Source organism: Salmo salar, chromosome ssa17 (assembly GCF_905237065.1).
Source record: "Salmo salar chromosome ssa17, Ssal_v3.1, whole genome shotgun sequence".
Taxonomy (NCBI): domain Eukaryota; kingdom Metazoa; phylum Chordata; class Actinopteri; order Salmoniformes; family Salmonidae; genus Salmo; species Salmo salar.
Window position 1 is genome coordinate 60,423,475 of NC_059458.1, and position 26,269 is coordinate 60,449,743.

Below are 26,269 nucleotides of genomic sequence, written 5' to 3' on the forward strand. Positions count from 1 at the left end.
TAACCTGGTCAAATAAAAATGTTTAAGTGTGTGTGACCTTGTGCATTTCGTCGTAGACCAGCTGGTGTGCGAAGCGTGGACAAGGCTCCTCCTCCTGTAGAGCCTTACTGGGGTTGTCCTTCACCGCCTGGTCATTCTTATACACACACGACCTGCAGCACGCGCAAACACATACACAGTATAACAGTTAGTACATACATAGCCTTAACCCTGAAGAGGAACACCCATTGTGTTTCTATACCTTAAAAAGGAAACACGCCCACACACCCCGAAGCAAATAATGGAACACTTCTAGACAGCCTCCTACACACACACACACACACACACACACACACACACACACACACACACACACACACACACACACACACACACACACACACACACACACCTTGAGGTGTAACATTGACTTCATTTACTGGACACTCAGTAAAAAGAACATCTGGAGAAAGCAGTGTACCGGAACCAGCGGCAGGCAGCACTGACAGCCTGTTCTCTCACAAGCACCGTTTCAACTGACCAAATTAGCTAGGCCAGAACAAAGACTTTCTCCATGAAGGTGCAGAGGTACAACACACACACGCTCTGAAACACACTCGATGAAAAAACATTTACTTGTCTTTTGAAGAGCAGAGAGATTATGAAACTCCCTTTCAGGTCAGGAAAGCCTTTGATACAATCATCAACCAGTAACATATTTCAAAGGCTTATTGTGTGCGTTCGCCAGTGCGTGGGCGTGTGCAACTATACTTGTGGGGACCAGAAGTCTCCACAAGAATAGTAAACAAACATTTTGTTAGTCCCCACAAGTTCAAATGCTATTTCTAGGGGGGGTTAGGGTTAAGGTTAGAATTTGTTTTAGGAGCTAGGGAAAATATGTTGAATGGGACTGAATTGTGTGTGTCCCACATGGTCAGTTATACAAGACTTCGTGTGTGTATTTCGTACCAGTTGTTGCGTGCAATGTCGTAGATCCAGAAGGAGTTACGGACGTTCTCCTCTCGTTTGTCCTTGTCCTTGCTGAGACCAGACAGGACGTGGATCTCATTCAGCTCTGGGTCTATGGTGGCCCTCTGGGTGAAGCCCGTCATCGGCACTGAGGGACAAACACACATCAGAGAGAGAGGTTTAAAACCTAGACTGGTGCTACTGAGATAACACAGAGAGAATAGCAGGCTACATTGAGATAAGAGAGAATAGCAGGCTACATTGAGATAAGAGAGAATAGCAGGCTACATTGAGATAAGAGAGAATAGCAGGCTACATTGAGATAAGAGAGAATAGCAGGCTACATTGAGATAAGAGAGAATAGCAGGCTACATTGAGATAAGAGAGAATAGCAGGCTACATTGAGATAAGAGAGAATAGCAGGCTACATTGAGATAAGAGAGAATAGCAGGCTACATTGAGATAAGAGAGAATAGCAGGCTACATTGAGATAAGAGAGAATAGCAGGGATTCAGCATTTTTCCTGGTCACAGAATTCTGGGCTCTATGGTTATTTAATGCTATCGCACATTGTTTCCATCGAGGCCAAGATTAAAAGACTTGAGAAATGGGATAGACTACGAAAGCAAAAGGCTGCTCACATAGCAACGTACATAGCAACTAGACTCGCTGGAAACAAACAGGACACAATGCAAATGTATGTTTGTTTTTCTACAGATTTGCATTAGACAGAACAGGATGTGTTTGCGGCCAGTGTAAACAGTAACTATCCAAATGCATGTTGTTTTACCCAGATTTGCGTACAATGCTCGTCTAAAGCAATCCCCTGATTGCACAAGATGTGTTTGTAGTCATGACACGTCAGTGTATACAGTAAGCTACTATTCATACCTATAGCGGAATATGGAACACATATAGGCCAAGTACCTCCGCTTTCTGGTCGTCGGCTGCTTATTAGTCACAACATGTATTTCAGTAGCTGTACGTAAGAAGCAGGTATAAGCTTTCGCAATGACTTCATAGTGTATCAAATCTATGATGGTAAGTTGTGGAACAGTGTCAAAACAAAGATGCTGTGTGGTGCTGGGAGGAAGTTTTTAAATCACTTACTACTACCAACTAATACATTTTTATGGAACCCACCATATGCTTTCAAGGAAAATTAGGGCCATTTCTCAAACAAGCTTCATAGACAGTTTGCCAAACACACAACATGAATTATGCGTCAATGTCCAGTTCCAAGACATTAACTTCTGCATAAAGAAAACAGGCCCCTAGGTCAACCAGCCTGTGTAACTTGAGTAGAGAGTACAGATGGTTTTAGAGAATCAACAAAACAAATAAGTTTATTTGAAGAACAAGAAGAAAACACCAGAAGGACAGAGCCACCAGAGACTCAGCCTACGTCCCAAATAGCACCTTAACACATGTGTAGTGCACTACTTTTAACCAGACGCTACGGGCCCTGGTCAAAAGTAGTACACAATATAGGGAATAGGGTGCCATTTGGGATAGATATAGAGCTCATTAAAGCACAGTTCTGAAATGGAAATGAACAGGGAGATGTTTCTGTGGTACCGGAGCAGAACACAGAGCAGCTGCGGCGGCGATAAACATTAGAGAATGATTACAAGAGCACTGTTTGGGCTTGCTACTTCCTTTCTGCCAAAATACATTCTGTTCTTTCGCTCTCGCTTGCTCATTCTGCATCTTTCGGTTTCTCCCTCGTCTCTTTCTTACTCGCTCTCCCTCCATCTCCCTACTCTTGCCTCCCTCCCCATCTCTCGTTCTTGCAGGATGACACAGATGCGAGAGGCACAGAGAGGTCCTATTAATACTCTGCCATCATCACGCCAGTCCAGCTCTGCTCTGTCCAGCCAGAGATCTTAGACAATCTGTTTATCAGGACAAGCACCTCTTTCTCTGCTGCCCTGTGCCTTTTAATGAGCTGCACTGAAAAGTCTGTCACATGTCACTTTAATAGAGGAGCCATGAGATGGTATCTCCTACAGCCATCTATAGCATCTGAAACCACAGATTCTATTCGATTCTTTAGTGTAAAGGGTAGATGAAGATACGTGTGATGGGGAGAGTTCTGTAAATGTAGTATCACTGAGTCACAAGCTTGACGGGAAAAAGACAGACCAAAAGCATCAGTTGATAGCGACTAAACGGAGTGCAATGTTGCGATTTGCTCAGGTTAGCATTCAGACTGTGTGTGTGTGTGTGTGTGTGTGTGTGTGTGTGTGTGTGTGTGTAGGGTTGCAAAGGGAGGGCAAATTACTGGAAACGTTCTAAGTTTAACAGCAAACTTTTTGGTATCTTTCAAGGATGTAATTGATCACAAGACATCTACTGGCCATTTTTAGTACTTCAGATTATCACAGGTGTCTGTAATCATCTGGCCCTCTGTGTGAAAAACATATGAAATAATGAATAAGATGATTTAAACAAAAACTATTGAATGACAAAGCTGTAAAACAATCCTAAATATAAACCATCAACTTAGTGAATACCATTGGTGTTTAATTTGTACAGTGAGGGAAAAAAAGTATTTGATCCCCTGCTGATTTTGTACGTTTGCCCACTGACAAAGAAATGGTCAGTCTATAATTTTAATGGTGGATTTATTTGAACAGTGAGACAGAATAACAACAAATAAATCCAGAAAAACGCATGTCAAAAATGTTATAAAATGATTTGCATTTTAATGAGGGAAATAAGTATTTGACCCCTCTGCAAAACATGACTTAGTACTTGGTGGCAAAACCCTTGTTGGCAATCACAGAGGGCAGACGTTTATGTGCAGAAAATAACTGGTCAAAATAACAAAAAAAATATGCAGTGTTGTCAGACCTCGAATAACGCAAAACAAATAAGTTCATTTTCATTTTTAAACAACACAATACTAATGTTTTAACTTTAACTCAGAAATCAATATTTGGTGGACCCTCCACCAAATTTCACAGTGGGTACGAGACACTGTGGCTTGTAGGTCTCTCCAGGTCTCGCAACCACTGTGAAATTTGGTGGAGGATCAGTGATGATCTGGGGGTGCTTCAGCAAGGCTGGAATTGGGCAGATGTGTCTTTGTGAAGGACGCATGAATCAAGCCACGTACAAGGTTGTCCTGGAAGAAAAACTTGCTTCCTTCTGCTCTGACAATGTTCCCCAACTCTGAGGATTGGTTTTTCCAGCAGGACAATGCTCCATGCCACACAGCAAGGTCAATCAAGGAGTGGATGGAAGACCACCAGATAAAGACACTGTCATGGCCAGCCCAATCTCCAGACCTGAACCCCATTGAAAACCTCTGGAATGTGATCAAGAGGAAGATGGATGGTCACAAGCAAAACAGAGCTGCTTGAATTTTTGCACGAGAGCACGCCAAGACGCATGAAAGCTGCGATTGAAAAATCAGGGTTATTACACCAAATATTGATTTATGAACTCTTCCTAAGTTAAAAGATTAGTACTGTGTTTAAAAATGAATATGAACTTATTTTCTAACCAGAATAGAAAGAGTGGGAGGCCCCGGTCCACAACTGAGCTAGAGGACAAGTACATTAGAGTGTCTAGTTTGAGAAACAGACGCCTCATATGGCAGCTTCATTAAATAGTACCCGCAAAACACCAGTCAACTTCAACAGTGAAGGGGCGACTCCGGGATTCTGGCTTTCTAGGCATAGTTGCAAATAAAAAGCCATCTCTCAGATTGGCCAATAAAAAGTATTAAGATGGGCAAATAAACAGACACTGGACAGAGGAAGATTGGAAAAAAGTGTTATGGACAAATGAATCTAAGTTTGAGGTGTTCGGATCACAAAAGAAGAACATTCGTGAGGCGCAGAAAAAATTAAAAGAAGCTGGAGGAGTGCTTGAGCCATCTGTCAAGCATGGTGGAGGCAATGTGATGGTCTGGGGGTGCTTTAGTGGTTTGTACATGGTAAAAGGGATCTTGAAGGAAGGCTATCACTCCATTTTGCAACGCCATGACATACCCTGGGGACGGCGCTTAATTGGAGCCAATTTCCTCCTACAACAGGACAATGATCAAAAGCACAGCTCCAAACTACGCAAGAACTATTTAGGGAAGAAGCAGTCAGCTGGTGTTCTGTCTATAAAGGAGTGGCCAGCACAGTCACCAATCTCAACCCTATTGAGCTGTTGTGGGAGCAGCATGACCGTATGGTACGTAAGAAGTGCCCAACAATCCAATCCAACTTGTGGGAGGTGCTTCAGGAAGTGAAAATCTCTTCCAATTACCTCAACAAATTGACAACTAGAATGCCAAAAGGTCTGTAAGGCTGCAATTGCTGCAAATGGAGGATTCTTTGACGAAAGCAAAGTTTGAAGGACATTTATTATTTCAATTAAAAAAATTACATCCTTGTCAACACCTTGACTATATTTCCTATTCATTTTTCAACTCATTTCATGTATGTTTTCATGGACAACAAGGACATTTCTAAGTGACCACAAACTTTTGAACGGTAGTGTACACATACAGTTGAAGTCGGAAGTTTACATTCACGTCATTAAAACTCGTTTTTCAACCACTCCACAAATTTCTTTTTAACAAACTATAGTTTTGGCAAGTCGGTTAGGATATCTACTTCGTGCATGACAAGTCATTTTTCCAACAACTGTTTACAGACAGATTATTTCACTTATCATTCACTGTATCACAATTCCAGTGGGTCAGAAGTTTACATGCACTAAGTTGATAGTGCCTTGTAAACAGCTTGGAAAACTCCAGAAAATGATGTCAAGGCCTTAGAAGCTTCTGATAGGCTAATTGAAATCATTTGAGTCAATTGGAGGTGTACCTGTGGATGTATTTCAAGGCCTACCTTCAAACGCAGTGCCTCTTTGCTTGACATCATGGGAAAATCAAAAGAAATCAGCCAAGACCTCAAAAAAAAAAAAAAAAGACCTCCACAAGTCTGGCTCATCATTGGGAGGAATTTCTAAAAGCCTGAAGGTACCATGTTCATCTGTACAAACAATAGTACACAAGTATAAACACCATGGGACCACGCAGCCATCAAACCGCTCAGGGAGGAGATGCGTTCTGTCTCCTAGAGATGAACGTACTTTGGTGCGAAAAGTGCAAATCAATCCTAGAACAACAGCAAAGGACCTTGTGAAGATGCCGGAGGAAACCGGTACAAAAGTATCTATATCCACAGTAAAACGAGTCCTATATCGACATAACCTGAAAGGCCACTTAGCAAGGAAGAAGCCACTGCTCCAAAACTGCCATAAAAAAGCCAGACTACGGTTTGCAACTGCACATGGGGACAAAGATCGTACTTTTTGGAGAAATGTCCTCTGGTCTGATGAAACAAAAATAGAACTGTTTGGCCGTAATGACCATCGTTATGTTTGGAGGAAAAAGGGGGAGGCTTGCAAGCCGAGGAACACCATCCCAACCGTGAAGCACGGGGGTGGCAGCATCATGTTGTGGGGGTGCTTTGCTGCAGGAGGGACTGGTGCACTTCACAAAATAGATGGCATCATGAGGAAATTATGTGGATATATTGAAGCAACATCTCAAAACATCAGTCAGGAAGTTAAAGCTTGGTCACAAATGGGTCTTCCAAATGGACAATGACCCCAAGCATACTTCCAAAGTTGTGGCAAAATGGCTTAAGGACAACAAAGTCAAGCTATTGAAGTGGCCATCACAAAGCCCTGACCTCAATCCTATAGAACATTTGTGGGCAGAACTGAAAAAGCATGTGCGAGCAAGGAGGCCTTCAAACATGACTCAGTTACACCAGCTGTCAGGAGAAATGGGCCAAAATTCACCCAACTTATTGTTGGAAGCTTGTGGAAGGCTACCCGAAACGTTTGATCCAAGTTAAACAATTTAAAAAGGCAATGCTACCAAATACTAATTGAGTGCATGTAAACTTCTGACCCACTGGGAATGTGATGAAAGAAATCACTCTACTATTATTCTGACATTTCACAGTCTTAAAATAAAGTGTTGATCCTAACTGACCTAAGACAGGGAATTTTTACTAGGATTTAATTGTCAGGAATTGTGAATAACTGAGTTTAAATGTATTTGGCTAAGGTGTATGTAAACTTCCGACTTCAACTGTACATACTACCGGTCAAAAGTTTTAGAACACCTACTCATTCCAGGGTTTTTATTTTTTTACATTGTACAATTATAGTGAAGACATCAAAACGATGAAATAACACATATGGAATCATGTAGTAACCAAAAAGTATATTTGAGATTCTTTAAATAGCCACCCTTTGCATACTCTTGGCATTCTCTCAACCATCTTTATGAGGTAGTCACCTGGAATGCATTTCAATTAACAGGTGTGCCTTGTTAAAAGTTCATATGTGGAATTTCTTTCCTTCTTAATGCATTTGAGCCAATCAGTTGTGCTGTGACATGGTAGGGGGGAATACAGAAGATAGCCCTATTTGGTAAAAGACCAAGTACATATGGCAAGAAGAGCGCAAATAAGCAAAGAGAAACGCCAGTCCATCATTACCTTAAGACATGACGGTCAGTCAACATAGAAAATGTCAAGAACTTGGAACTGCCTCTCATGAGGACCGCCACAGGAATGGAAGAACCAGCGTTACCTCCACTGCAGAGAAGAAGTTCATTAGAATTACCAGCCTCAGAAATTGCTGCCCAAATAAATGCTTCACAGAGTTCAAGTAACAGACACATCTCAACATCAACTGTTCAGAGGAGACTGCGTGAATCAGGCCTTCATGGTCAAATTGCTGCTGCTGCAAAAACAAAAAACACTACTAAAGGACACCAATAAGAAGAGACTTGCTTGGGCCAAGAAACACGAGCAATGGACATTAGAAAGGTGGAAATTTGTCCTTTGGTCTGGAGTCCAAATTGTAGATTTTTGGTTCCAACCGCCGTGTCTTTGCAACATGAGGTGTGGGTGAACGGATGATCTCCGCATGTGTAGTTCACACCGTAAAGCATGGAGGTGTGATGGTGCTTTGCTTGTGACACTGTCTGCGATTTATTTAGAATTCATCGTACACTTAACCAGCATGGCTACCACAGCATTCTGCAGTGATACGCCATCCCATCTGGTTTGTGCTTCGTGGGACTATCATTTGTTTTTCAACAGGACAATGACCCAACACACCTCCAGGCTGTGTAAGGGCTATTTAACCAAGGAGAGTGATGGAGTGCTGCAAAATATGACCTGGCCTCCACAATCACCCGACCTCAACCCAATGGAGATGGTTCGAGATGAGTTGGACCGCAGAGTGAAGGAAAAGCAGCCAACAAGTGCTCAGCATATGTGGGAACTCCTTCAAGACTGTTGGAAAAGCATTCCTCATGAAACTGGTTGAGAGAACGCAAAGCTGTCATCAAGGCAAAGGGTGGCTATTTTGAAGAATCTCAAATATATTTTGATTTGTTTAACACTTTTTTGGTTAATACATGATTCTATGTGTGATATTTCATAGTTTTGATATCTTTACTATTTTCCACAATGTAAAAATAAAATAAAAACCTTTGAATGGGTAGGTTTGTCCAAACGTTTGACTGGTACTGTGTGTGCGCATATAACAATAAATTAAACATATTTAAAAAAAAAAAAGTTTTTCAAGTATAAATTACCAAAGTTACCATTTGTTTTCTGTTAATTACCAAAATTACTGAAGATTCCAGTAACTTTGGTAAATTACCTGTAGCTTTGCAACCGTGTGTGTGTGTGTGTAATAGAAAAAGCAGCGGATAAAAGAGTATGGTTCTGTGAGAGAGAATAAAAATGAAAGAAAGTGGATTGTGAGCGATTGAGACAATGTGTGCGTGTGTGTGGTGTGAGAGTGCACTCCAATTAAATGTTCCTGTGAGGCTTCACCAAATACCACAATAATATGGGAGTGGGAATTTCTAAGAACCCCATTTGCACATGACAAAAATGCTATTCTCAGAAGCTGATGAAATCAACTACTCACTTTCTAATCACAGCAAGCAATTATGAATTCCAACGTTGTAAAGAAACGCACTACGGCCACACTACTGGATTCTCTGTTGCCCTGCAGAATGGGTGGAACCCAGGGTGCAAGTGCATCGTGCTGAAGGCAGTGAGGGGACTTTTACATTAAGGCTAAACTCATTTAGGTTAGCCTTGCAACACCCTTGGCATTAGACCTGACCAGATCCATTTGGAACAAAATGCTGGCACTAAACAATTAAAAGGTGTGTCGGTTGTACTTTACTCCACCCATGGAGTTACGGTCCCTGGTGGCTTAAGTGACTACGTGGACAGTCTTACCCATGCCGGAGTCCTTCTTGGTTCCATCTGAGATGATCTCCACATGGTCCCCGTCCACGTCGTAGCTGAAGAAGTCATTCAGGTACGTCTTTGACCTCTGACCTCCGAACACATACAGACAACGATTCCTCTGGAGAAAGGGAGGGGGGAGATGAGCGAGAGAAGAGCAAAATCTATTTCATATTCATGCCAACGCTCTGAATGGTTTACATTCTTCTGTGGAAAAAGATAAGTCTGAACAATTTTCCTTGGCTTCATAAAAGTCCTGAGAGTAAAATTGGTGCATATTTGTTCTGTTATGTCATTGGCTTTCTCTAAAAACACAAAGCCATTTTGGCTTTCTGTCAATAAATCATTCTGGTGTTTGTGCTGAATTCTATAAAGAATGTCACCGCAATGTTGCCACATTGTGTGTTGATATGTGTGAGTGTATGAGCACAGTTCAGTAACAGCCATGCAACATTACCCTAACATCAACACCAGTCATGGTACTACTCCCATAACTCACAGTGTGGAAGAGCATGCAGTGTCCGATGCGTGACTGGACGTCCTCAGGCCCAGCGTTGCAGGAGTCTTCTCTGAGCAGGCTCCAGGTTCCGGCCTGGCAGTGGAAGGCATACAGCCCACTGAACTGGGGCTCGGACGTCCTGCTGTCCTCCACACTGCCGTTACACATCAGAATCCGTCCGCCAAATGTATAGATCATGTGCTTCTCCGAGTCCATACACATCTATAAGGAGAGGGAGGAAGGATGAGAGAAAGGGAGGAGAGAAGAGAAAGGTTGGGTCGGAAGAGAGTCATGAGATGCAACATTTGGATTTCAGTGTTGGGCTTAGAGCAGTGGAAAAATGATGCACAAATCCTTGGCGTTTACAGATCCATTTTTAGCTTAAAAAGTGGGACACGAGGAAAATATGTCAAGACTATAGCCGGCTAAGCCTTCATCATCAGTGCTCTGGTCTCACCTCCAGATGGCTGAGTGGACCAATTATTTAACCAACAAAAACTCTAACCCATTTTTAATGAGGCCCACAGTGTTTCAATTCACTCCTAGCCAGTTTAGACGTGTGTGATACAGCTGTGTGAGGGGCGTGATAAAGAGGTTACCTGGTGGTCAAAGACGAGCTTGGGCCCGCCGTCGGCTGACGTGTCCTCGCTGAGCAGTGTCCAGGTGTTGGCGTCGACGTCGTAACGGTAGAAGTCACTCTTCAGAGACTTGCTGTTCCTGACGCTGGAGTCTAAGTATCGGCCGAGTGTGTAGATCTGCCGCCGCTGGCTGTCGATGCACATCTTGTGACAGGACCGCGCACTGGGACCACTCTGGGAGAGGACAAGGAAAGCCATCACACAAACTATTTATAAAATAGGAGAATGAGACGACTCGACCCCCTGCTCCCATGTGGCGACAGCGTTTCTACCATTTACTGAACTTTGTTGATATCCAGGTCCTGCTCAATAACATTACACCTTTGTTATATTTTCCTATAGTGAAGCTTTCAACTATTATCTTCATTATAATCATCCGTTAGACATTACCTTCACCTTGACCAAAGAAAACTGCAGTCATTATCCTGATCATTCCTATAAATAATTTAGTGTTCTGCTCATTAAGCAGCTGTAACAATCAGTATGGACCATTTAACAGTGTTGTTCTGTGTCACAATAACTCCTCTTTTCCACTTTCCCACCATCCTTCTCTCTTTCATACATCTTGCTCTCTCACCTCCTTCTCTGTGTCTCTGGAGATGCAGACCCACTGGTTCTCCTGAACACTGTAGGCCCAGAAGTCAGCCAGGTCCTGTGTGCCGTCCCAGCCCCCAAAAAGATACACAGTCTCTATAGGAAACAAGAAGCCAAAGCTGGTGAACACCTGGGATTTTTTATTACATTTTTATTTCACCTTTATTTAACCAGGTAGGCTAGTTGAGAACAAGTTCTCATTTACAACTGCGACCTGGCCAAGATAAAGCAAAGCGGTTCGACACATACAAAAGAGTTACACATGGAATAAACAAACATACAGTCAATAATACAGTAGAAAAAGTCTGTGAAAATGTGTGTGAAAATGAGGTAAAATAAGGCAATAAATAGGCCATGGTGGCGAGGTAATTACAATATAGCAATTAAACACTGGAGTGATAGATGTGCAGGAGATGAATGTGCAAGTAGAGATACTGGGATGCAAAGGAGCAAGATAAATAAATACAGTATGGGGATGAGGTAGTAGGATGGGCTATTTACAGGTGCAATGATCTGTGAGCTGCTCTGACAGCTGGATGCATTCAACATCAATGAACTACTCTGGTGCCTATACTGAAACACCAAGAAGACTACAGTAAAGCACAATGGTCCTGAAACTATGCCTTCACACTCAAACCTGTATACTGGTTGAAAATGGCAGATTTGGTCACTGATAAGCGCCATTGAAACGCAGTGGCAATTATTTTTTAACTAGGCAAGTCAGTTAAGAACAAATTCTTATTTACAATGACGGCCTACCGGGGAACAGTGGGTTAACTGCCTTGTTCAGGGGCAGAACGACAGGTTTTTACCTTGTCAGCTCGGGGATTCGATCCTGCAACCATACAGTAACATGCCATACAAGACATCAGAACTCAGGATCTCCACTACAGAGCTGTATGGGATTCAACTGGACAGGCGTAAAACAGCAGTACTAAGAGCAACAAGAAGATCGACCCCGTCCCTCCGGCTAATTGGGCTACTTTTGCACGTTTTGTCAGAGAGAGGAATATTGTAGATCAAGAGGACTCGATTTGTTTTGAAAGATGAGACGATTATAATAAATACTGCTTTGATGTCATACAAGCAAACCACGAGTCCAAATGTGCGCTTTGCTTTTCCATATGATGAAACTCATGTCCTTTACATTATCAATGTTTATGATCACTATATTTGATGAACAGTTACAAGGATGACATGGCATAAAAAAAAAAAAAAAATTAAACAGAAGGAGCCTGTGTCGCATTGTGAAGAAAATTACCAGCAGAACACGCACCTGAATGCACTCATGAATCTATTCTATGCACACCAAAATGAGTATCATTTTCTTTGAAGGGCCTTCTGAAAGCCTAACACTCATTGTATTTTATAACTTAGCTAGTCATTTTGGCAAGAGAATAAGCTTTCAAATTGTGCCCACCTAACCCAGAATGCAATTTATAAATGGACCAATTCTGGATTGCGAAAACAATTGTGTGATGGGGATTCAGGGCTGTGTTCCAAAAAAAGAAGTGTGCTTGCTTCAATTCAACGGTACAGCTAAAAAAAAAAAAAAAAAATGCACCTAATAGTTGAAAGCTCTTTCCTTGAGCCATAAAAGCGAATCGAAATGATTTAGTAACTGTGCACACATCGGAGAGGTGTGTGGCCACTTTGATACACCAGTTAGACCTCTTAATCTAACGCTTGGCTGTTGTGTCCTCCCCTTTGGTCCGATAATATCCCCATATTATGAAGTGGTCCCTTTCAATTGCTACCATGGTTATGCATACAGTTGAAGTCGGAAGTTTACATACACCTTAGCCAAATACATTTCAACTCAGTTTTTCACAATTCCTGACATTTAATCCTAGTAAAAATACCATGTCTTAGGTCAGTTAGGATCACCACTTTATTTTAAGAATGTGAAATGTTAGAATAATAGTAGAGAGAATTATTTCAGCTTTTATTTCTTTCATCACATTCCCAGTGGGTCAGAAGTTTACATACACTCAATTAGCATTTGGTAGCATTGCCTTTAAATTGTTTAACTTAGGTCAAACGTTTAAGGTAGCCTTCCACAAGCTTCCCACAATAAGTTGGGAGAAATGTGGCCCATTCCTCCTGACAGAACTGGTGTAACTGAGTCAGGTTTGTAGGCCTCCTTGCTCGCACACACTTTTTCAGTTCTGCCCACAAACGTTCTATAGGATTGAGGTCAGGGCTTTGTGATGGCCACTCCAATACCTTGACTTTGTTGTCCTTAAGCCATTTTGCCACAACTTTGGAAGTATGCTTGGGGTCATTGTCCATTTGGAAGACCCATTTGCGACCAAGGTTTAACTTCCTGACTGATGTCTGGAGATGTTGCTTCAATATATATATATATAAATAAAACTTCCTTTCCTCATGATGCCATCTATTTTGTGAAGTGCACCAGTCCCTCCTGCAGCAAAGCACCCCCACAACATGATGCTGCCACCCCCGTGCTTCACGGTTGGGATGGTGTTCCTCGGCTTGCAAGCCTCCCCCTTTTTCCTCCAAACATAACGATGGTCATTATGGCCAAACAGTTCTATTTTTGTTTCATCAGACCAGAGGACATTTCTCCAAAAAGTATGATCGTTGTCCCCATGTGCAGTTGAAAACCGTAGTTTGGCTTTTTTATGGCGGTTTTGGAGCAGTGGCTTCTTCCTTGCTGAGCGGCCTTTCAGGTTATGGCGATATAGGACTCGTTTTACTGTGGATATAGATACTTTTGTACCCGTTTCCTCTAGCATCTTCACAAGGTCCTTTGCTGTTGTTCTAGGATTGATTTGCACTTTTCGCACCAAAGTACGTTCATCTCTAGGAGACAGAACGCGTCTCCTTCCTGAGCGGTATAACGGCTGCGTGGTCCCATGATGTTTATACTTGCGTAATATTGTTTGTACAGATGAACGTGGTACCTTCAGGTGTTTGGAAATTGTTCCCAAGATGAACCAGACTTGTGGAGGTCTACATTTATTTTTAATGAGGTCTTGGCTGATTTCTTGATTTTCCCATGATGTCAAGCAAAGAGGCACTGAGTTTGAAGGTAGGCCTTGAAATATATCCACAGGTACACCTCCAATTGACTCAAATGATGTAAATTAGCCCATCAGGAGCTTCTAAAGCCAGGACATTTTCTGCAATTTTCCAAGCTGTTTAAAGGCACAGTCAACTTAGTGTGTGTAAAACTTCTGGAATTGTCATACAGTGAATGATAAGTTAAATAATCTGTCTGTAAACAATTGTTGGAAAAATTACTTGTGCCATGCAGAACGTAGATGTCCTAACCGACTTTCCAAAACTATATATTGTTAACAAGAAATGTGTGGAGTGGTTGAAAAACGAGTTTTAATGACGCCAACCTAAGTGTATGTAAACTTCCGACTTCAACTGTATGTTTCTTCAAACATTTCAATGTAGCCGTATCCATAGAGGCTAAGTCCCACAAGTGTAAAGGGTTAACGAGTAGAAAAAGGCTATTCAAGATAAACACTTAGACTACATACTGAGTGCAATCATGAGAATTTTGGGGGAAATCATCACTTCAATTGCAGTAAGAACAGAGTTCCATTCCATAAGTCTTGAAGAACCTGTGAATTGGGTAGCATGAGTGCTTTATTAACACAGCGGTGGACAGGTTCAATGGGCCGTAACCATGGCAAATCAGCAGAGCAGCACACAGGGGTAATGTCTGCATGGCGTGCAGACTGTGGAGGTTTTTGTAGGTTCTTTGTGGGGGGGGGGGGGGGGGGGGTTACTCTAGGTCATCTGGATTGGCCAACAACACAGTTCTCAGTGTCTGGGGGCCTGAGAGACAGACCAACAAGATGCAAGGCTTCTCACAGCCTGTATACACACGCGCACAATACAAGCCTTTGTCTTTACAAATGCCTGCAGGCGAGTAAGCCACCAAAACATTACAGAGCACTAAAATAACCACTGTCTTCTGCAAAACAGCTTTAAAAGGCGATACTATATGCCTTACACGCCTACAGCAGTAGAAATCCACTGAAAGACGATGGCCAGAGTTTACCCACGATGTTACACAACGATTTAAGTCAATAAGTAATTGTTTAAGTCAAAGTAGAATATATTTGGGCTTGAAGTGACAACCCCGAACTGCCCACTGCGTGCAACTTCATGCCAATGCCATGTCTTTTCCTATGAAATGATGTGCAAATTCTTTTTAGCCTACATTTCATTTCAGGGCTGGGTTTTACATCAAATGGTACCACCCACCAGCATGGCATTGTTTATTAAATCAGAAACACCTGCAAAGTCGCAACTAAGCTGAGCAATATAATAGAGAATATTTGGCTACAGCAAAGATGGCGGATAAATAGAGTTCACTCAGGCCGTTTACCATTGAAAAACATTGTCAGTTCCGGTCTAGTTGATGGGTTGGGTCTCCCACAGACACCAATGCAATAGCAGCTGGGTCTGGTCTACTTACTTCAATGACGTTCACTGAACCAGAAAAAAAAAACAGTGAGTGGGGTGTCTCGCATCCTCTTCCTTCTCTGGCTACAGCTTTTAACCGTAGCCTACACTTTGCTGCCTGAGCCATGGTGCAAATTAAAATAGGGGGCGAAAATTTGTTTTTGCACCTCCATTTTTGTTACCAGCAAATTATCATAATTCATTGGATAATTTGTCAAGTTGCACTTATTTAAAATTGTGTGTGATAAGATTGCATTTTGGAACCACGCCCCCCCACCAAGATGAATGGTTTTGAACACGCTCCACTACTTTGATTGGTGCAGCTAAAAATCAAAAGTGTCCACAAACTTGTTTATCTAGTTTGTGCTGTTGTTACATCAAATATTAGTGTTTTGTGTCCGATGCGCTCAGGGTGTGTTACATATCATTTGCGGAACGCAGTCATTGCAGCCTATCATTTCACCTCCACTAGCTGTGAGAACTATGGCATAAGCCTAACAAAGGTTTCACCGTGTCCATTACAATGTAGAAAAATGCACGTCTAGTCCAAACCGTTCAATAGTTAGCAGGGGCGCAACTTTGGTCTTATCCAGTTGGAGAAACACTCCAAAGCAGCCTACTCGACCACTCGGAGGCGCCCGCATGGTCCTAAAGCACACCTTTGTCTAATTTTGTATCACATTCCAATGATAAAACTGGGGGGAACAAAAATGCAATTTCAGAATGGGGAGGGGGGGGGGGCGTCCCCAGTGAAAGTTGCGACCCTGATAGTTAGGCTATCCATATTACCGGAGCCTCATATCATTCTTCCCATTTCTATGACAGATTCCCAGTCACAATTTATGGACGATGCCAAAACTGTGGACTGGTTTCCCCTATCCATCTGTGGCGAAGTTTTCCCTACATGCTTATGACAAATCCAACTCCAAAATCAGCCATAGCCTAGCTGGCTAATATTTTGAATACAGCGTAGCAACGGGTAATATTAGTTAGCAAGATAAGGTTAGCATGCAAGCTAGCTACACTGACAGCTGTCGGTGCCCTACTTGTTGTTATTTGTCCACTCCACGTGGAAAGCACCCACGGCGTTCCCATCCCCAATTCGTGAATATGTATTAGCAGCCTGCGTCACGCTTCGGAGGTGGAACCTAAACGTCAATTTCCGCTGTAGTTAAATAAAACACTTGGAAGAGGAGAATTCCAGTTGAAGTAATAAGTGACATAGGGGGTGTGGTCTAGGTGTGGTGTTAGCTAGCATGCCTCACCTGTCTGAACGTCAATGACCATCTGATGACCTCCCCTCATCCCTGGTCTGTTGTCATCCTCATTACCTGGAGAGAGCGATGGAGCGGGAGAGCGCGAGAATTGGGTTAAGGGAAAAAAAATGTAGGAGAGGGATGGAGTGTTGAAGGAAAATGGGAAAGGAGCAGAAGAGAAAGGGGGACGGGGAAAAACATGAATTAATCGCTATAGACCGGTAGTGTACAGCGTACCAGAGCATTTTGTTAATGAGAAAACATTTTCCTACTTGAGTAGTTTGTCTCACTGTTCATGTCATCTGGGCTTGGCTCTTGCGAGGCTGTACCTTTGTTACTCTTGGGGATGATCTGACTCCATCTTGGCTTGTACTCTTGCTGGCTGATGTACTGGTTAAATAAACCGTCTACAGAGGAAAATGTCAAACACAGGAAGATTGTCCAGATTATTTTAGCCAGGAGATAGAAGTGAATAGTTTTGTTACCTTTTCGATCTCAAAAAGAAAGCATGATGTCAGGATGGCATTGCCATGCCCTGTGGTTGCAAATCAATCTGATAAAATGAAAAAGTAATGTACAGATAAATGGATCTATAGTGTAAATAATGAATCGCTATGGTATCCACTGAATTCATGAGCTAAATATAAGCCGAACTAGGAATTAAGTTCTCAGTCATGGGATGGTAGAGGTCTGTAGTTAGTAGGATGATTGAGGTCATGTAGTTGTATTGCAGTTGATGTGTACAGGGCAGTAGGTCCAGCCCCCATCGGTCTTTCTGAGGAGGTGTGGGTGTCAGGACCTTTGACAGCTTTGTCGATGAGCTCCTCACAGGCATCAAAGTCTCCCCGGAGTACCAGGCGGTCGTGGAGGTGTGTCAGCATTTGGTGTTCCAACGCGATGCGAGTCTTCTTCTGCAGCGACTCAAAGGCCTCTGTGTAGTTATGCTGCCGGAAGTGCTTCAGGCACAGGCGGATCGCTTCCTGTTCCCGGTACTAGAGGAATACAGCTCCATATTTGATCAATGTTTTTCATCACAAATGTTACACTTCATATTATAAACTAGGTGGTTCGAGCCCTGAATGCTGATTGGCTGAAAGCTGTGGTATATCAGACCGTATACCATAGGTATGACAAAATATTATTGTTACCGGTCTAATTACATTGGTAACCAGTTTATAATATCAATAATGCACCTCTGGAGTTTGTAGTACATGGCCAATATACCACAGCTAAGGGCTGTATCCAGGCACTCTGCAAATACCACACCCTCTCTGGCCTTATTGCTTAAGTAACCCACTCAGACGGATTCTCTCCCTTAACCCCAACTGTGTATGTGAGTGTGTGCGTCTCAGAGGCAGGCTCACCTTGCTGTACCAGTTAAGGCAGGGCTGCACTAAGTCAGGTTCCTCTATGCCATGTAGCTCAATGTACCAGATACTGAAGTTAAAACTGGGCCCCCAAGACATCAGAGGCACTGAGAGAGACAGAGAGAACGGTCTATAATTTAAATCAACTATTTCGCCATTTTGATTTTTTTCCATCTCCAGCCGTGTAGCATCCCTTCACTCCAATAATTTTCAAGCTGGACAGAGTCTGTACAACACGTAAGCCCAAGCCTTGGGCCCATTCCATTTCCAAACTCACCTATTTTAACAAATCTGCAGGGAAACATCTGTTCGTCAATCTTGTGCTTCAAGGTGAAGGTCTCCTTGTTGTAGTCATTCTTTAGGCCACTGCAGAGGAATAGAAGATACATTAAATAAATATGGTACAGACAGTAAGGCAGGTTAATTATACAGTAAAGTACACTTCACTGTCCCTCTGTTCTCACCTGGAAAGGAGTTCTGTCATGTTCTCTTCACTCATCCCACCAAACACTTTGAACTTCTTCAGGTTACACACGTGAGTCTTCTCATACTTCCCAAAGGTGATGCTCTGAACGATCGCAGGCCTTTCCAATTTCAACATTAAGTACTGGAGGGAAAATAGAGGGGAAAATCTGATCAGCGGTCTCTCACAATAATTCATAATGCAGTGTCCGATCTATATTATCAACACATGACACTGCAGTTTTCATTCTACTGCTCTCTGAACATGTTTCACAACACTGCAGATGGCACAGAGAGCAGAGGAGAAATGCTGTGTATACGAGCTGCTGCACAGTCAAACTATGGGACAAAGCTCTCCCTCCATTTGGCAAATCTGACCATAACTCTATCCTCCTGATTCCTGCTTACAAGCAAAAATTAAAGCAGGAAGCACCAGTGACTTGATCAATAAAAAAAGCGGTCAGATGAAGCAGATGCTAAGCTACAGGACTGTTTTGCTAGCACAGACTGGAATATGTTCCGGGATTCCTCCAATGGCATTGAGGAGTACACCACATCTGTCATTGGCTTCATCAATAAGTGCATCGATGACGTCATCCCACAGTGACCGTACGTACATACCCCAACCAGAAACCATGGATTACAGGCAGCATCCGCACTGAGCTAAAGGCTAGAGCTACCGCTTTCAAGGAGCGGGACTCTAACCCGGAAGCTTATAAGAAACGCTATGCACTCCGACGAACCATCAAACAGGCAAAGCGTCAATAGAGGACTAAGATAGAGTCTTACTACACCGGCTCTGACGCTCGCCAGATGTGGCAGGGCCTGCAAACCATTACAGACTATGAGAGCTGCCAGTGACACGAGCCTATCGGACAAGCTAAACTACTTATATGCTCACTTCGAGGCAAATAACACTGAAACATGCATGAGAGGACCAGCTGTACCGGATGACTGTGTGATCATGCGCTCCGCAGCCGATGTGAGTAAGACCTTTAGACAGGTCAACATTCACAAGGCCGCAGGGCCAGACGGATTACCAGGACGCGTACTGCGAGCATGCGCTGACCAACTAGCAAGTGTCTTCACTGACATTTTCAACCTCTCCCTGTCCGAGTCTGTAATGCCAACATGTTTTAAGCAGACCACCATAGTGCCTGTGCCCAAGAACACTAAGGTAACCTGCCTAAATGACTACCAACGCATAGCACTCAAATCTGTAGCCATGAAGTGCTTTGAAAGGCCGGTCATGGCTCACATCAACACCATCATCCCAGAAACCCTAGACCCACTCCAATTTGCATACCGCCCCAACAGATCCACAGATGATGCAGTCTGTATTGCACTCAACACTGCCCTTTCCCACCTGGACAGAAGGAACACCTATATGAGAATGCTATTGATTGACTACAGCTCAGCGTTCAACACCAGAGTGCCCTCAAAACTCATCAATAAGCTAAGGACCCTGGGACTAAACACCTCCCTCTGCAACTGGATCCTGGACTTCCTGACAGGCCACCCCCAGGTGGTAAGGGTAGGTAACAACACATCCGACACGCTGATCCTCAACACAGGGGCCCCTCAGGGGTGCATGCTCAGCCCCCTCCTGTAGTTCCTGTTCACTCATGACTGCATGGCCAAGCACGACTCCAACACCATCATTAAATCTGCCGATGACAACAGTGGTAGGCCTGATCACCGACAACAACGAGACAGCCTATAGGGAGGTCGTCAGAGACCTGGCCGTGTGGTGCCAGGACAACAACCTCTCCCTCAATGTGATCAAGACAAAGGAGATGATTGTGGACTACAGGAAAAAGAGGACCAAGCACGCCCCCATTCTCATTGACAGGGCTGCAGTGGAGCAGGTTGAGAGCTTCAAGTTCGTTGGTGTCCACATCACCAACAAACTAACATGGTCTAAGCACACCATGACAGTCATGAAGCAGGCACAACAAAACCTATTCCCCCTCAGGAGACTGAAAAGACTTGGCATGGGTCCTCAGATCCTCAAAAGGTTCTACAGCTGCACTGTCGAGAGCATCCTGCCTGGTTGCATCACTGCCTGGTATGGCAACTGCTCGGCCTCCAACCGCAAGGCACTACAGAGGGTAGTGCGAACGGCCCAGTACATCCCTGCGGCCAAGCTTCCTGCCATCCAGGAGCTCTATACCAGGCTGTGTCAGAAGAAGGCCCTGAAAAATGTTAGACTCCAGCCACTCTAGTCATAGACTGTTCTCGCTGCTACCACACGGCAAGCGATACCGGAGCGCCAAGTCTAGGTCCAAGAGGCTTCTAAACAACTTCTACCCCCAAGCCATAAGACTCCTGAACATCTAGTCAAATGGGTACCCAGACTATTCACATTGCTTGCCTGCCCCCCCCTAGTCACTTTAACTAGCTCTACCTACATGTACATACTACCTCAACTAACCGGTGCTCCCGCACATTGACTCTGTATCGGCACCCCCGTGTGTGTGTGCATGTATGCATGTATATTAGTTATTTTTTTACTGCTCCTCCTAAATTACTTGTATCTCTTATTCTTAGCCATATTTTTTTTAAACTGCACTGTCGGTTAGGGGCTCGTAAGTAAGCATTTCACTGTAAGGTGAATACCTGTTGTATTCGGCGCATATGACTAATACAATTTGATTTGATTTGCCATGTTCACAGGTCACTGTAGTGGTAACTAGCCTGGGCATATCTGCTGCCGACAGGACAGGGCACCGGGTTGAACCCTCTGGGAGAGAGGGGATAGAGCAGTACAGATAGAACATTGATTAAATCTGCTTTCCGGAAACCAGGCAACCCACAATCCCTTGAGACCCATGTTTCTACAAATCCTGTAGGTTTAAATGGCTGTGTGAGTGAGCAATAACCATCCACTACCAGAGTGGATCTGCTAGGCTTACTAATGGGTCTTCTGATACAATTCCATCTTCAACAGTTTTCATCAGTAATAAGGCAGATATATTGCATCTCATTAGGTAATCGCCTAGGGTACATTTAACACAGAGGGATTATTCCTAGGCTTGGGTATATCGATCTTGCTTTTTCAAAACAGTCCTGTCACCTAAAAACATGGCACACTTGCTAATGAAAGACCCGTATCTCAATGCTTTGTCGATTCTTGTTGCCATAGAAACCATTATAAAACATTTATATGAAAGGACTCAGGCTTCATTTATGGCTTTATCATTTGTTCAGTATAATTATTTTCAAGGCTCTACCTCTCAACAACCTCAGTCTCTTTGAAAAGATAAAAGCGATTGATGAGAGTTCAACATTTTTAGAGAGTGAAACGTATTTGACGTAAACAGATGCAGTGGAGTTTTGCCTCTGCCACAATTGAATGTCTAGCTTGGGTGGTTAACTTAGTTTCCTCTTACTGCAAAAACAAAGTTTCAATTTCCTCTGCCCGCAACCACAAGACAGTCAAACACGCTATGCTGGGCCACTTCCTACTCACAAAAGTGCAAGTGCAAGTCATTGGGGTCAAGACGTGCATACTAAAGATATGTTAGCTGACTACGCACGCTTCTATGGGGCAGAAGTCCGTGGATTTTATGATTCTGGATGGCCAGATAGCTACCAACAATGACAAGAAACTGCCATGTGGGGCATCGTAAGTGACTCGTTTCAACTAGTTTAATATTTCTTTAACTATACCATGCCTTGTTTTGGCTGATTTCATGTCAATGCTAAAGAGGCTAAAATTCACTAGCTAGCTAACAGACAAGTGTAAAGATGTATTTGAGACAAGAAGTGCTCATTGTGCAAATGTATTTATGTTTTCAATAAATGCTGGAGACAAAATATAGTTTACATATTGTCAACAATCTAAGCCAACGCGCGTCGGTTTTGTTGCTAAACAACCAACCCCTCTATTAGGCGCTACTATTTAGCAGCCACCAGTGAATTGAGAAAACGGATGTTGTATGCAACTGGGCACAGACCCTCTACGGAAGAGCCCCATTCCAAGACAGGTAAGGCACAAGGCATGGAAGGTGTGTGAGTGACAGGTAGGCCTGAGTATGAGACAGGTGTTTATGTGGGCTGGGCACAGCAGACGTTACCTGTGGAGGGTAGTTGCTCTCAGACGACCACCTGGAGGACTGGTCATTGGGTTTGTCCACCAAGATGTTTCTACACACAGAAAGGGAAATATGGGAGAAAGGACATGTTTCAGCCAACATCCAACCATCATTTGTTGTGAGCAAAGGGATAGGGTAATATCCATGTAAAAGGACCCATGAGCACCACATGTGCAGGGAGTTCATAACAGCATATCAAATTGGGAGTCATAACAGCATATCAAATTGGGAGTCAAATAAAAGCTAAGAGTGTATATTTTGGGGAAATAAAGGCATAGATACATTTTTTATCCATTTTCCATCAGAAAATTGAACCTTGATTTCTGGTCAAACAGAAGGAAAAGGGGTCTTACAAAATATCTACCAGAAAAAGTCTAATGGATTCACTGGTACTTTTGTATAGTTTTTAGCCAGTAGTTCTGAAAATTGGTCCCCGAAAATTGCAAACTACATCACATGTGATGATACTGTATGTGCACCACGTCACTGCGCTCTCACTCGCTCTGCTGTGTGGGCATCTTGTGTATCTTGCTAGCTGTCTCTCTTATGGCGAGGGGCTGAAGCTCATTGGTTTAACTAATTGCTAGGGGGCTGGCCCACGTGGGGGAAAATGGTGCAGCTTTAAATAGTGGCCAAAGTACCGGAGCATGTCTTTAAAAAGGTATTAGAAATACATCAAAACACAATAATAGTGAAGTTAAGAACTTTATATATTATATATATAAATAACTTGTAATTCTGTTACCAAAAACCCACATATCTTTAAGATATGTCAAAAAAAATTCATGTCAAGCCCAGAAGAGAAATTAGAAGCTTTTTTGAACTTGTCCAAAAGCTCAAGTCACTTGCCCCGCCCCCACCCTAAAATGGTGTTGTATGATGCAAGGAACCACTATGCAAAATAACATTCATTATTATCACTGGTATTGACAATGGAAGGCTGCTGCTCTCTGATCCCATGTATTATACAGTACAGTGTCGACCCGTCATTCAGGGCAGAGCCTGTTTTGAGTCCCACATTTTGTGCATGTTATTTTGGCATTAATATGTGTGTCACATCAGTTTGCAAACAATGTAAATAAATATATTGAGTTAATAAAACCACATACAAATATGGTCTCTTTTTAGTTTTCTTGAGTAAGACAGCTCCAAAATGCAGGTGTTTCAGCCCAGCTCAGTGTTTTCTGTGGTGGTGGGGAAAGCCAGCAGAAAATACGGAGCGTTGCGCCATGATTGGCTCAGTATTCTGTCACTCATTGGGACACTGAGCTAGAAAATTCAAGCCCCTTGGGTGCTGCCATAGAGTTACATTAGAAGTGCCCATCCATGAAGGCTCAATGTCATTGGCCACAGATAAAATTACTTCAAATCACATTTTATCTACAGTAGCTTTGATTGGACTGATCATGTCAACATCACACTTTCAAAATCTTAGCTGGCAATCATCATCATCATCATGAATCAAGTTGACAACCTACTGGAAAATCCTTTTTAATCCTTGTCATATGAAGAGAAATTACATAAAAAGTATCGGTGGTCATCGGCGATTGGATAAACATTACACGACAAGTTGGAAATCACTAATTCAACAATGAGTGGTTTGGAAGGAATCAGTGGCTAACTGCAAGCATTGCAAAGCAATCATTATCTTGCTATTCAATGGAGTGGCAGTGGGTCCCAAGTCTAAGATTAAGGGTCTCTTTTCCTAGTTTAAAATGATAAACATTCAACATTGGCCATGCTGTTAATTAAGCATGATGTGCTGGAAAAATGATCTACGACTAGGAAAATACGTTTTGAACTTTCATTCAACTCGGAATTGGGAAATTCGGAACTCGGGCCTCTTTCTAGAGCTACGACCTGAAGATCACTGACATCATCATGATTCACAACTTTCTTTCCCCGAGTTCCCAGGTGTCTTGAAAGCACCAAAAAAACAGAATGCCAGACTTTGATGACAAAATTTGCCCATGAAGGACCGCCGAACCACCTTCCTGTTCAAGTGAGCAAGGCACAACAAGGTGAGTCCAAAAATGTATTGTATGCTGCTGCATAAATGATGTAATATGCCAGGGAGATATGTATACTGTAGTTAAGAAAGTAACACTAAGTGTATGTTGTGTAGTAAGCTGTTAGTAGCTCATGTGCCTCACCCCAATAATTTGGTCTATTTTCACCTCTTAATTTCACTGAATATTGTAAGAGCTTTCATTGTCTGCTTATATGCCCCCTTTATTTATCCTACGGTTGACTTGGTGTACAGGGAGAACACTAAGAATGGCCCATGTTCTGAATTCTGTCTCTGTACATAAAAGTGCTGAGCAACTAGTTATTGACTACAGCCGTCCGAGCTCGCTCATGAATGTCTTAATCTAAATTACGGATTGCCTCTTATCCGCTCGTCGTCCCCTTATGCCACAGTTTGTACATCTTAATTGTCAGTAGAAACCACATTTGTTTAAGCAAGTCAGCCATGTTTTTATTTTTTTTAAAGGCAGTAAATGAGGCTGAATGAACTGTTTTGCTGCCAGACAAGGCTCTGCTGATAGCCAGATGTAGCCAGATGTAACGGTGGTAAGGTGTTGGGACTGCTGTTGGGACTGCTTTATGTAGGTCCTAACAGTTTGTGGGCACCGTTTGTCACCATCACCGTTATAATTAATATATTGTTTAGTGGCTTTGCTGGCATGCATCCCACTTTTTTTTTTTCCCCACCTAAATTTAGATGCTAAAATCGTCACTGATGCAGCATCTCTTGCCGTTGTGGCCTTAACCAAGGCACTTGCATCTTGAGCTGGCTTTAATGGCCATGCACTCTTGTAATCTCCAACCGGCACAGCCAGAAGAGGACTGGCCGCCCCTCAGAGCCTGGATCCTCCCTAGGTTTCTTCCTAGGTTCCTGCCTTCCAGGGAGTTTTTCCTAGCCATCTGCATTGCTGGCTTTGGGGTTTTAGGCTGGGTTTCTGTATAAGCACCTTGTGACATCTGCTGACGTAAAGATTAACTTAAACCCCCCCCCCCCAAAAAAAGTGAAATAGTGCACTGACAGGCTAATGTATAAAACACGTGGTCCGTCAACCCTCCATCTGGAGAGCTACTGGGGTGTCCAGACTTGTGAAACAACCCTGATCAAACAAACCAGAGTCAGCATATCAAGGTCCTGTTGAGCAGCTGATATTTTACAATGTGGTGTGCTCGAGCAGGGCTGGAGCAAATGCCTGCACACCCAGTAGCTTTCCTGGAATTTCATGGAGGATGGTTTACCATCCTGCAACATTAAAATTACAACCAAATACTTTAAGTTTTTATAAAAGAAATCCCTCATTCAATGAACCAGGGATCAAATGGCTAAGGCGGGTGAAGTAGCGAACCTAAATGGTTATCTATTTGTAAGGTTAAAATATTCAGTCTTCAGGGGAGATCTTGACAGCATATGACCTACTTGTCAATTAGGATATTCCAATAATATATATTTTTTAAACTGTCAGAATTACATGTCCAGGAAATGAATAGAGGAGAATCTTAACCAATTTTGAGTGCTGAGACACATACGGTTGTACAACCGGAGTATGCAGTATTGGTTTCATCAACTATCAACTGCGTGTCGGACATTTGCGGTTATACACGAGGGCCGGAGGAAAGTTATTTTAGGACATCGA

General features: G+C 42.9%; 1 protein-coding gene across 4 annotated transcripts in view; it reads right to left on the reverse strand.

The window, feature by feature from the left end:
* LOC106576225 (muskelin) overlaps positions 1 to 26,269 on the reverse strand; it is a 35,039-nt gene that overhangs the window by 5,432 nt on the left and 3,338 nt on the right. For 2 of the 4 annotated variants that reach the window (XR_006760140.1, XM_045699871.1), the window contains exons 2-14: positions 22,593 to 22,662; positions 18,516 to 18,658; positions 18,329 to 18,417; positions 18,049 to 18,158; positions 17,484 to 17,676; positions 16,957 to 17,091; positions 16,694 to 16,759; positions 10,963 to 11,075; positions 10,347 to 10,559; positions 9,748 to 9,969; positions 9,240 to 9,369; positions 949 to 1,096; positions 38 to 152 (exon numbers count right to left, since the gene is read on the reverse strand). Coding sequence is in view for 3 of the 4 variants with exons in the window: in XM_045699871.1 (XP_045555827.1) it covers positions 38 to 152; positions 949 to 1,096; positions 9,240 to 9,369; positions 9,748 to 9,969; positions 10,347 to 10,559; positions 10,963 to 11,075; positions 16,694 to 16,759; positions 16,957 to 17,091; positions 17,484 to 17,676; positions 18,049 to 18,158; positions 18,329 to 18,417; positions 18,516 to 18,658; positions 22,593 to 22,662 (1,747 nt within the window). In the remaining variant the exon portion in view is untranslated. The remainder of the gene's footprint in view (positions 1 to 37; positions 153 to 948; positions 1,097 to 9,239; positions 9,370 to 9,747; positions 9,970 to 10,346; positions 10,560 to 10,962; positions 11,076 to 16,693; positions 16,760 to 16,956; positions 17,092 to 17,483; positions 17,677 to 18,048; positions 18,159 to 18,328; positions 18,418 to 18,515; positions 18,659 to 22,592; positions 22,663 to 26,269) is intronic. The other 2 variants (XM_014153266.2, XM_045699872.1) reach the window with 2 other exon arrangements.